Source organism: Eleutherodactylus coqui, chromosome 2 (assembly GCF_035609145.1).
Source record: "Eleutherodactylus coqui strain aEleCoq1 chromosome 2, aEleCoq1.hap1, whole genome shotgun sequence".
Lineage (NCBI taxonomy): Eukaryota > Metazoa > Chordata > Amphibia > Anura > Eleutherodactylidae > Eleutherodactylus > Eleutherodactylus coqui.
In genome coordinates, this window is record NC_089838.1 from 318,284,933 (window position 1) to 318,297,614 (window position 12,682).

The following is a 12,682-nucleotide window of genomic DNA, read 5'->3' on the forward strand; positions in this document are numbered from 1 at the left end:
TTGCCTTCCTCTGGATTAACAAGGAGGATAAACAAGCTGAACTAGATGGACATTGTCTTTATTCGGCCTTTAATACTATGTTATATGGAACATATGAAAAAGCCATGCTTCATAAGAGCCTAAAGGACATTTACACAGGGTGATTATTGTACAAAATTTTTTCAAACGGATGAAAACGCACGATAACCATTACGTCTAAATGCAAAGCTGTCGTGGAGTATTCGTTTACTTTTTCTTTGTCGCTCACTTTAATCCAGTGTAACAATCATCGCGGATCACTCACTTCTCGTCGCGTCTAGAATGTGAAGCGCTGAGCAAAAAGTGAGCGATCCTCAGCAGTAATCAGCCTGTCTAACTGCTCTGCCTGAGCGCTAACAGCTAGCGTGTATGTGGGGCATGATGCTACCTACACGCTGGTGAGCGCGATGTCGGGCAGAGAAACGTGTGTTTTCACACTGATGCAAGGTATTTTTCTGGCAAAAATGCCTCCCATCAGTTCTGTGAAGTAGCGATCCGCCGGTGTGGCTTTTAGGCGCGTCGGCGGATCATCAAGTGTTTCTCATTGGGAAACCTCGCATCACATGTGATGGGTGATTGTTTCCGAGGAACACGACAAGATAGGACCTCGCTCGTGTGTGACTCCATTTAAAAATGTCCAAAACGTGCGCAAGATTCTCGGCCGCGTGAAACCGCCCCAACTAGGGAGTTTATGATTCCCATGGACACACCTGCCCTGCATGGAAACCCCACATGGGCATGTAGGGAAGCCCGGACCCCTGGCCGGAAGGGGCGTACCTTGCCAAAACGCTATGCTTTTCTATCCCACAAAAAAAACGAAAAACCATTCCCAAGTGTATGGGGGGGGGGGGGCACCGTAGTCCAAAATCTGCAGTGTTGACTCGTTCGGCCCATGAAGCCACGTGTTCTTATACATTTTTCAGTATAAAACCGTATGCGATTCACAGATGACTAAATTTTAACCTACGCCAACTCCAGGCATTCTCTATTATGTCAATAAGTTTTATTTAAGTTTTGCATGAACTGGGTTACAGTAACATAACAACCAACCTTTAATTTTAGTACAAATATTGAAATCTGATTTATCAGTTAAAAGCACAAAATTATATGAACAAGGGAAAAAAGGGGATAACTTGAGCGCCAAAATACATAAATGTCAAACTCCAAGCATGGAGTGCTTACAGATTGGAGAACGCTGTATTACGTGCTCGGCGTGTAATAGTATGGCCCCGTCCAATCTTGGTCAGACAACACCTTTTAAAGGGATTGTCTAGGAATGCCACAACATGGCGGCTGTCCATGCAAACCTGTTCTAGGATGGGAGAATGTATTTGTGGACTGGAGGCGAAGGACTAATGCTATGGGTGGAGCCTAACCCTACACTGCTCTAAACGCCGCCCCCTTGTCCATCCGATCCACACATGCATTATCCCATCCTAGGACAGGTTCTACAATGGGCATGGAGAGCAGCTGTTTAGCGGCATTCCTATACAACCCCTTTAAAGGGCTATTTCTCCCATTAAGGTCCATTGTTCCCCAATGCTTAACAACTTCTTACATCCAAGTCATTATCAAAAATCAAACACATATCTCTATATTACCGCAACACCCCCACCCCCCCTAAAAAAAATGCCCTGGACCACGTGTCTTTTATATCTGGATGAAACTCATCCACTTGCGGTTCTCCATTGTCACTGAGCATGTGCGGACAGCGCAGTAGATGACAGCCATTTTTGTATAGCGTATGTATTTTTTTTCGTGCAGCGAGACGGTACATGCGCGGTAATGCTATCCTCACTGCACTCTGTGGCGTTGGTGTTTTGAATGAAGAAGCAGCTTTTCGTGTGCACCGCGTGGTGGATAGTCACAGCTATCTAATCTTCACACAACTGTATGTGAGTTGCACCCAAGAAACTTGAGTGCAGCTTGGATCGGATGGCACCAGGACACATGTTGTCCGATCTCCGTGCACCCTGCACATTGCATGTCCTATCCTCAGGCACAAATAGGACATGCGGTGAGATATATATATTTTTCCCCCACGTGGATTGTCAGTCTGTGAGATAAATCATGCATACAGATTGTCTCATAGGCCATCATTAAGCCCAGTGCTGTCCATGGAATACAGAATACCGTTTGTCCGAAGCAAGCGGCGGTCACATGCGATGATATACCGCACCGCCCATTCTACTTTCTGTTAACAGTGGCAGCAATGCGAGATAAGGGGTGACACTACGTGTAGATGAAGCAAACTAAGTTTGTTTGGGCATGGTGGAGTCTATCTAAAGATGTAAGAACAGTTATTTGGAAAGAGATACTCATAGTGTGCCAATCCCTTTAACTTTCAAACTTTTTCTTCAGCTCTGAAACTCTGGGAAGAGAGGATGCGCTCAAGTCAATAGGTTGCGGAGGCGGAACTTTGTTTGGTGGTTCATTTCCTTCTTCAGCACATAATTGAACGATGGGGTCAGGGACGTTTGATGTTGGGCTTTTGGGGACATTTAGCTTTGGTGTACTCTGAGTCCTTAGAAAAGCGGGGTGAAAATTATAAGTGGAGGGTCTTGGTTTGGGGCTACAGTAGATTTGTGACATCGGCCTTGTTGCTTGAAATGACCAAGCAGGACATCCTCTTTGAGGATCTATGGCTTCTTTCTTGGTCCCTGTCCATACCAACCTTGGATCGATTGGACCAGCCTGAAAACGAGAGATGGCGGAGCGCACACTTGGTCCAGATACAATAAGGGGAGTTCCGCTTAAGGGGGTTGTAACACTAGTAGCCTGTCTAGTCACACTTGGCTCTATAGATAACACATCTTTCTGCTTCTTGGATTCTTCATTCAGCATGGGTATAATATCAAGCTCTGGAGCTGGAGATATTACTTCTTGCTCTGATTTGACTGTAGAAATTGGCAAACAAGCCTGAGGAGCTGATGGGGTTACATCTGAAGGCTGTACGGTGGTCTCTAGGGTAGTCAAAGACACCTCAGGATCCTGGTCAGTTGGAGGTACTGAGGATCTTTCAGTGTCCTGTATTGTCTCTGGAGTGGCTTCTTCAGTAGGTGATGTGACCTCCATGGTCTCTGATGTATTCACCATGCTCTCAGGTGCTGATGAAGGGATGTCAGGTTCTTTGTAGTCTACAGATCCCTCATCCACTTCTTGCAAGTACCAGAGATTGGAAGTTCTAGGCTGACTCAAACTCAACTGGAGGTCCTCGTCACTAGGGGCACATAAGGAATGGAACTGGAGGGCAGAGAAATAAGTTATGTTAAGCATTATTTGTATTTGTCTCAGTATGTACAGTAGCGCTCAAAAGTTTTAGAACACCTCAATTTTTCCAATTCTTTCTGACAGTAAGGCTGGTAAACTCCAACAAATAATGTGAAATGGTTCAAAGATTCAAAAGTTAATTAAAAACATAAAAATATTATGAAATTTTAACCTGAAACACAACAATAGTCTGAATTAATAATTTTTGTTTCAGGGAAGACATGAAGGACAGCCACTCTGTAGCGCAGAAAGCAAATTATGGTTTGAAATTGGGTGTAAACTTCCTACAGGTGTCTCAGTTTTTGTAGATTACTTTCAAACCCTCTAATTCTAAATAAGCAGTGTTGGAACAGATTGCATTACAACAACCAGTAGATAGGGCTGGACGATTTGGCCTAAAATTAAAAGTTCAATTTTTTCCAAAATGTTTAATTTTAATCCCGATTTTCTTGTTTATTTTTATTTTCTAAACATGCTACAAAATATCTAAGTGCATTTTTCACATAAGCAAATTGCATGCACAGCAATTCCTTAATATATAGTGATTATCTGAATTTTATGGGATAATTCTGATTATCAGTAGATATTAATCCCTTACCGCTACAGAACGTATAGTTACATCCTGCAGGTTCGGGGATATGTATAGAGGGAGATCGTGGGTTGATCCCGTTCCATACAATACGGGTTTCGGCTGTATCTTACAGCCGACACCCACCTGCAACAACTCTGATAAGCTGCATTGCTCATCAAAGCTGTTAACCCTTTAAAAACCACTATCAATTCTGGGAGCGGCATTTAAATGTCCCGATTGATGTTCGGGGGCCCCGCATTGCCCCCTGCAATTAGATTGTAGGTTGCCGCGCAGTTGCCATGGCAGCCAGGGGGCTCCTGAAAGGCCCGAGGGCAGCCATGGCAGATTGCCTGTCAGATCGTGGTCTGATGCTGCAGGAGTGATCAAAGTATCGCAAGTTCTTGTCCCATCTAGGGACTAAAAAATATATAAAAATCAGCCTAAGGGTGCATTCAGCCAACCGAATATCGGCCAGGTATTCACGCCGGCCGATATACCGCGTCTCTCTCTGCAGGGGGAGGAGGCTGGAAGAGCCAGGAGCGGTGCTCTGAGCTCCCGCCCCCTCTCTGCCTCCTCTCCACCCCCTCTCCGCCCCTCTACACGATTTGCAATGAGAGGAGGTGGAACAGGGGCGGGACTAAGTTCTGGGAATTAGCTCCGCCCCGCCCCGCCTCTCCTCATTGAAAAAAGTACAGGGGGGTGGAGAGGAGGCAGAGAGGTGGCGGGAGCTCAGACACTGCTCCCGACTCTTCCAGCCTCCTCCCCCTGCAGAGAAAGACGCCGTATATTGGCTCGGCGTGAAAACCCAGCCGATATATGGTCGTCTGAATGCGCCCTAAAAAGTGTTATTAATTATTGAAAAAAATAAAAAGTTGTAAAAGTTTTGTGTAAAAAAACCCCAAAAAACACGTTTGCCATATTTGTAATAAGAGAATCTAAATAATAATACAAAAAAAAAATTGGTATCGCTATGACTGTAAATGTCCAATCTATCAAAGTAACGCATTACCCAGCATGCTGAACGTCGTCAGGAAAAGAATTATGCCTGAATTGTGCACCGCAGTGTGTGAGCGGTTGAGCGGTTGCAGCAGCGTGTGAGCGGTTCAGCGGAGGCAGCAGCGTGTGAGCGGTTCAGCGGAGGCAGCAGCGTGTGAGCGGTTGAGCGGAGGCAGCAGCGTGTGAGCGGTTCAGCGGAGGCAGCAGCGTGTGAGCGGTTCAGCGGTTGCAGCAGCGTGTGAGCGGTTGAGCGGAGGCAGCAGCGTGTGAGCGGAGCGGTTCAGCGGTTGCAGCAGCGTGTGAGCGGTTGAGCGGTTGCAGCAGCGTGTGAGCGGTTGAGCAGAGGCGGCAGTGTGTGAGCGGAGTGTGAACAAGTCTATCTTCACTACTTTCACAAGTAAATTGTAGATCCCCATTAGGATAAGCTTAATGCCTGACAATGTCATCCAGTGTGCTACTTGTGCAATGTATGCGGTCCTTGATCAGCCGATCGAGGGTGCATACTGTTGCGCAAGATGCATGCACGTCGCACATTTAGAAGCCCAAATTCTGGATCTAAATGAGCAACTGGCAACACTGAGAGCCATTGACAACATGGAATGGAGTTTGCTGCTCACTGAGCACACTCGCTGGTATAGAGGTTGGGGCGGATGGTAGTACAGAAGTGCAGGGGGAGCAGTCAAAAAGCTGGGTGACAGATAGAAGGAGGCGTAGAGGGAATAGATCCAGGGAGGCTGGTCCTGAACTGGCACAACCCAACATGTCTGCAACGTTGGCAGATGAGGGCGATGCCATTACAGAGCCAGCACCGCTGCAGCATGACAGGCCCTCTGACCGCCAGGGGGATGACTGCTCCGGTGAGACGAGGACGGGGAGTGCAGGGCAGGCTAGACAGGTTCTAGTGGTGGGGGACTCAATTATAAGGGGGATAGTTAGGGCAATCTGCCATAAAGACCGGGATCGTCGAACAGTGTGTTGTCTTCCTGGCGCTCGAGTTCGACACATCGCGGATCGGATTGACAGATTACTGGGAGGGGCTGGTGAGGATCCAGCAGTCATGGTGCACGTTGACACCAATAAACAAGTTAGAGGTCAATGGAGGGCCCTCAAAAATGATTTCAGGGACTTAGGGTCCAAGCTCAGGGCGAGGACCTCCAGGGTAGTTTTCTCGGAAATACTACCTGTACCTAAAGCCACACTAGAAAGGCAGCAGGATCTTATGGAGGTAAACAAGTGGCTCCGGAGTTGGTGTAAGAAGGAGGGATTTGGGTTCCTGGAGAACTGGGCTGACTTTGCTGTCGGCTACAGGCTCTACCGTAGGGACAGGCTGCATCTTAATGGGGAGGGTGCAGCTGTGCTGGGGGAGAAGATGGCTAGAAGGCTGGAGGAGTGTTTAAACTAGGGACTGGGGGGGAGGGTAAAATGAGAAATAGTGGGGTAGCCAGTGTAACTAGCGACCCGGGTCCAAGCAAAGGGAATGGGGGTCGAGCAGGGGGTGGGGTTAGCACAGTTAGAACTGATAGATCAGCCATAAGTACGAATAGAAACAAAACAAATTTAAAAAACAAAAAAAACGATATAAATTGTATGACCACGAATGCAAGAAGTCTGATTGGTAAAGTGGGTGAGCTTGAAGCGAGAATGACTGATGAAAATTATGATATAGTCGGAATTACGGAAACATGGCTGGATGATAAGTGCGATTGGGCGGTGAATTTGCAGGGGTACAATCTCTTCAGAAGGGACCAAAGGAACCAGAAAGGGGGAGGGGTATGTCTGTACGTCAAATCGAACTTGAAGCCGAGGCTACGGGAGGATATAGGGGTAGGAGACGAACAGGTGGAATCTCTGTGGGTTGAAATACAGGGAAGAAAAAATAACAAAATCCTGATAGAGGTCTTCTATAGACCACCAAAAGCAACAGAAGAAACTGATAATTTACTATTAAGGCAGATAGAAGAGGTGTCAAACCACAATGAAGTAATTATCATGGGGGACTTTAATTATCCAGATATAACATGGGAGAACGAAACCTGCAAATCTCACAGGGGTGATAAGTTCTTGAGAGTAATTAAAGATAATTACCTGAACCAACCTGTGCAGGAACCAACAAGAGGGAGGGCCATTCTGGACCTAGTACTAACCAACAAACCGGAACGTATAAAGGGGGTGCAGGTTGAGGGGCACTTGGGGGACAGTGACCACAATATAATCAACTTCCAGCTGTCATTAAATAGGAAGCCTTATCAGGGAGCGACAAAGAAACTAAACTTTAGTAAAGCAAAATTTGATGAGCTTAGAACTATCGGTAACATTAAATGGGACAACATCCTCAAAAATAACAGTACAGAGGACAAATGGGAAAAGTTCAAAAGGATCCTAATCGCCTCATGTGAGCAGTTCATTCCCTTTAAAAATAAAAGAAACTCAACTAAAAGGAAACCAATGTGGCTCGACAAGACGGTACGAGGGGCAATAAACGAAAAAAAGAAAGCGTTCAAACTACTAAAGCAACAAGGCAGCGAAGAAGCACTAAAATCGTACAGGGAAAAAAAACAAAATATGCAAAGATAAGATCAAAACTGCCAAGGAGGAAGTAGAAAGACTGATTGCCAAAGAGAGCAAAAACAACCCAAAGCTATTTTTCAACTATATTAACAGCAAAAGGATTTGCAGGGAGAGCACTGGCCCTTTAAAAAAATAATGCAGGAGAGATCATTGATGATGACGGAGGGAAAGCAAATCTACTAAACAGTTTCTTCTCAAGTGTATTCACAAACGAAAAGGAAATGCCACACGAGATGCAGGGGAATAAAACGAACCCCTCACAAAATATCTCATACCTAACGCAGGAGGAGATGCGGAAGCGACAAAAGAAGACTAAAATTGATAAATCGCCGGGCCCAGATGGATTACACCCAAGGATACTAAAGGAACTAAGTGACGAGATAGATAGGCCGCTATACCTAATATTTCTAGACACTATCAAGACCGGTGTAGTACCATTGGATTGGCGCATTGCCAACGTGGTTCCAATTTACAAAAAAGGGAGCAAAAGTGAGCCTGGTAACTACAGGCCAGTAAGTCTCACTTCAGCAACGGGAAAAATTTTCGAGGGGATTCTGAGAGATGCCATCGATGAGCACCTCAAGGAGAACAAGGGAATAACTCCTCACCAGCATGGATTCATGAAGGGTTGCTCATGTCAGACAAATCTGATCAGTTTCTACGATGAAGTAAGCTCTAAGCTGGACCAGGGAGAATCTATTGATCTCGTATATCTGGACTTCTCTAAAGCCTTTGACACCGTGCCACATAATAGGCTAATATACAAAATGAGGCAGCTCGGACTGGGCGAAAACGTGTGTAAGTGGGTAAAAAATTGGCTCAATGATAGAAAGCAGAGGGTGGTAATAAATGGTTCATACTCTGATTGGGCCACAGTCGCTAGCGGGGTGCCACAGGGTTCAGTATTAGGCCCCACTCTGTTCAACATATTTATCAATGACCTGATAGAGGGGCTGCACAGCAAAATATCAATATTTACAGATGATACAAAATTATACAATATAATTAATGCAACGGAGGACAATGTGCGGCTACAAATGGACCGAGATAAGCCGGGGGCTTGGGCAGGAAAATGGCAAATGAAGTTCAATGTTGAAAAATGTAAGACTATGCACATGGGCAGGAGGAACAGATGTCACAAATATTCACTTAATGGGGTACCGCTGGGGAAAAGTGATATGGAAAAGGATCTGGGGGTATTAGTGGATAGTAGACTAAACTGGAGTAACCAATGCCAGACAGCTGCTGCAAAGGCAAATAAAGTCTTGGGGTGCATTAAAAGAGGTATAGGGGCGAAGGATGAGAACATCATCCTTCCACTATATAAGGCACTTGTCAGGCCTCACATGGAATACTGCGTACAACTCTGGTCACCGGTGCTCAGGAAAGATATCACAGTGCTTGAGGGGATTCAAATAAGGGCAACTAGACTAATACATGGAATGACGGGACTGGAATCCCCAGAAAGGCATCAAAATTGGGATTATTTACTCTAGAAAAAAGACGGTTAAGGGGTGAACAAATAACTAGGTATAAATACATGAGGGGACAATACAAGGATTTCTCCCATGATCTGTTTATATCCAGGACCGCGATGGTAACGAGAGGGCATCCGCTATGTCTAGAGGAAAGCAGGTTTCATCAGCAACATAGAAGGGGATTCTTTACTGTAAGAGCAGTGAGACTGTGGAACTCTCTGCCTGAGGACGTAGTGATGGCAAAATCCATAGAGGAGTTTAAAAGGGGACTTGATGTCATTCTGGAGAGGAAGGATATTATAGGTTATAAATCTAAGGTTAATTGTTAATCCGGATTTACAGGCGGGTAGGAACTATTAGGGGTTGATCCAGGGAGCAGTCTGATTGCCATTAGGGAGTCGGGAAGGAATTTTTTCCCCAAAAGGGCTATCTGGCTTCTGCCCTTGGGGTTTTTTTGCCTTCCTCTGGATCAACACAGGAGGATAGACAGGCTGGACTAGATGGACAATTGTCTTCATTCAGCCTTACATACTATGTTACTATGTTTATGGTCACTCTGTCTCCAAGAAAAAATTCAATAAAAATCCATTAAAAAGTCCTCCACAATGGTACCAATGGAAAGTACAGGACTTCCCGCAGAAATTGTACAGCAAAAATACCCAACATAAATTTGGTATCGTAGTAATCGTACTGACCCTTAGGGCGCCCACCCACTGGCGTTTTTTTTCCCTGCGAAATTCGCAGCATTTTTTTCTCTGCAGGGGTCTATGGGACTTGTAATGTTAAAATCGCGATCGCGCAAAATCGCGATTTCGCGGTAAATTGCGATTTTGCGCGATCGCGATTTTAACATTGCAAGTCCCATAGACCCCTGCAGAGAAAAAAAATGCTGCGAATTTCGCAGGGAAAAAAAACGCCAGTGGGTGGGCGTCCTTAGAATAAGGTTATCATGTCATTATTTTGCAGTTTGTACACTGTAGAAACAAGACGCACCCAAAGATGGCGGAATGTCATTTTTTTTTCATTTCACTTCACATAAACGTCGGTGATTATATAAAAGAGTCATGATTTTTTATAATGGAGGAAAAAAATGAAAATGGGGGGAAAAAAAGGTCCGCGTCCTTAAGGGGTTAAAGTGTACCTGTCCGCACCTTTGGGGCCACTAAACCACCAGCATGTTTTCATTTCCAGCAGCATCGGCATGTACAGTGAAGCAAGATGTATTGTCCTCAGCTTCATGGCGCGTAGAGCCGATGCCGGGGGGAAGAGTCTTGGGCTTATCTTTGGGAAGTTACAACTCCCTTTTCTACATAAGGTGCTGATTCTGGAGACGACTGCTTGTCACAAGGGCATCTTTGGGAAGTTACTCCTTGCTGTATGACTGCATGCTTTATTAGCCCTGAGGGTGCTGACGGGTTCCCTTTAAGGAATGACTGTTGATAGAACCAATAATTGCTGTATATTTCTGTCTCTCCATCACTTTTCATATGCATTTATAGATGAATGAGTTCTGCTTCCAGCAGATGATATCACGGCTCTCATCCGTACGTTACAGTCCGACTCAGCGGCTATAACAGCTTGTGATTTGGTGTAGCTAATGTTAGAGGAAGAATCTGAAAGCTAAACGGAGGAACTAACCTGCAAACTTACAGGAATGTAGAAGTGGCCGGGCCCTCCTTACCGAAAACAGAACCCATTGTGACCCGTTACCAAGACAACAATGAACAATATTATTTTGTGTACCTGATAGCAATTATAACCACATAAATGCATATTTTTATACATGCCAGAGCGGATTGGTGCGCATGACAGAAGCATCACGTATCCTGTTCTCTAATGTCTATAAAAATAAGGTGCATTCAATAAATAAGAGGAACTTTCTCATTACCCCGTGTAATGTGCTGCTTCCCTGAGCTGACCGCATATACTTAAGACCCCATTTACACTGAAAGATGATCGCTCAAACGACAGTCTATAGTATCTACTGAAGAGCTATGCAGGCAGAGCGGAACACCGCTGATATCGCTTGGCGAACAATACAGCTGTTTTGCATTGTTCTCCGTGCTTACAGCTCGCAGTCTGTTGTGAACTACCAGCGGGACAGGAGCCGAAAGAATCTTATCAGCACTGCTGACTGTGATAACAGCCTGCACTACTGATAAAAGTTTATCACTCAATTTTAGAAAAGTAGAATTGAAGGATGAATGAATCGTGCACGAAAACTGCACGATGTCCACGCATTTAGACGCAACGGTTATTGCGCAAAAGACAGCTTTGAGCGAATTTTGAGCAAGAATCATTGTGTCTAAATTCCAGCAAGACAATGATCCAAAACATTTTTCTAGGTTACGTCAGAATTACTTAAGGAGATAAGAAGAAGCCGGCAGGTCTCAAAGAATGCAATGGCCTGCACAGTCTCCAGACGTAAACCCCAGTGAGCTTGTTTGGGATGAACTGGACAGAAGGGTGAAAGCAAAGCAACCTACAAGTGCGGCACATTTGTGGGAACTTCTGCAACAATGTTGGGAAGAAATGTCTGAACAATATCTGAGTGTAACTGTAGAGAGAATACCTCGATGGTGTAAAGCTGTTATAAAGGCCAGAGGGGCGACTGCGGAGGGTCAAAAATCTAGAATTAATTTCGTGAACAAAGTTAATCAATTATTTTTATTCATCTTAACTTGTTTTTTTTTGTTCTATGCTTTCATTTCAAAGAACATTTGAGACATTAAACTGTATATATCAATAAAAGCTGGAAATATTGAGGCGTTCTAAAACATTTGACTGGTAGTCTAATATATATTTTATACTGGTAGTAATATTGAGGTTGGCCGTTCCTATAATGCACTGTGCCTCTCACTCACCCGTGTGAAGTATCGACTATCGTCTAGATTGAAGCAGTCCAAGCTATGTGCACCGTATAAGGCACGTCCCTCCGCTGGGGCTCTCGTACTTAGGGTTTCAAAAATTTCATTCAGCAGATCCATCCCCTCATCTAGAAGAGGAAAGTCGTCTTCACCAAGTCCAGGATCCACCTCTTTGTCGTCATCAAATCTGTGAGAAAATACATTGATTTAGGCTTCATGGGCAAGCGTGATATCGGGCAAAGAAACTTATCGCGATATTGCACTCACCAACATGCGTTTTCATGGCAATGCGAGGCCTTTTTTGGGGCAAAAATTGCCTCCTATGTCTTCTGTCAAGTTGCGATCTTCCGGTGCGGCATTCAGGCGCGTTAGAGGATCGACAAGTGTTTTCCATTATTTCATCCCATTCATGTTGCACACAGTGTGAGGTGTTTTACTGTCCCATTGAAAACAATGGGTGATGCGTTTTGAGGAACGCAAAAAGATAGGACATGCATCGCCTGTGTACATAACGCCATTCAACGCACAAATCAGCCTGTTTATCAGCCTGTGTGAAACCGACCTCAGGTTAACTTCACACGGGCGAGCGCGATATGGGCCGTGAATGCGAGGCGTTCTCATGTGAAAGCAGCCTCACATCACTGCGGGGATGCAGGGATCCTCCGGCGCGGCGGTCACAGCAGAGGATCGCAGAGTTTCATCCATCACTTTCAATGAAACAATGGGGCTGCGAAGCGAGATCCCGCAGCCAGACAGAACATGCTGCGATTTGTTTCCTGTCATGTTGGAGGACATCGCTCATGTGCCTGATGCCATTCAAAAGAATGAGGTTCATATTTGTGCGTCTCGGAACACACAACTCCTGCACAATTTTGATGCCTGTGTGAAGCGGGCCTTAGGCTCTATTCACACGG

General features: G+C 45.1%; 1 protein-coding gene across 2 annotated transcripts in view; it reads right to left on the minus strand.

Annotated features, from left to right (window-relative positions):
- Nucleotides 1-1,035: 1,035 nt before the first annotated feature.
- The window catches only part of DENND1C (DENN domain containing 1C), a 60,496-nt gene continuing 48,849 nt past the window's right edge, over nucleotides 1,036-12,682 (minus strand). For both annotated transcript variants that reach the window (XM_066593739.1, XM_066593738.1), the window contains 2 exons: nucleotides 11,766-11,955; nucleotides 1,036-3,261 (listed from right to left, as the gene is read on the minus strand). In XM_066593739.1, coding sequence (XP_066449836.1) covers nucleotides 2,356-3,261; nucleotides 11,766-11,955 — 1,096 coding nt within the window. In that variant the 3' untranslated portion in view covers nucleotides 1,036-2,355. The remainder of the gene's footprint in view (nucleotides 3,262-11,765; nucleotides 11,956-12,682) is intronic.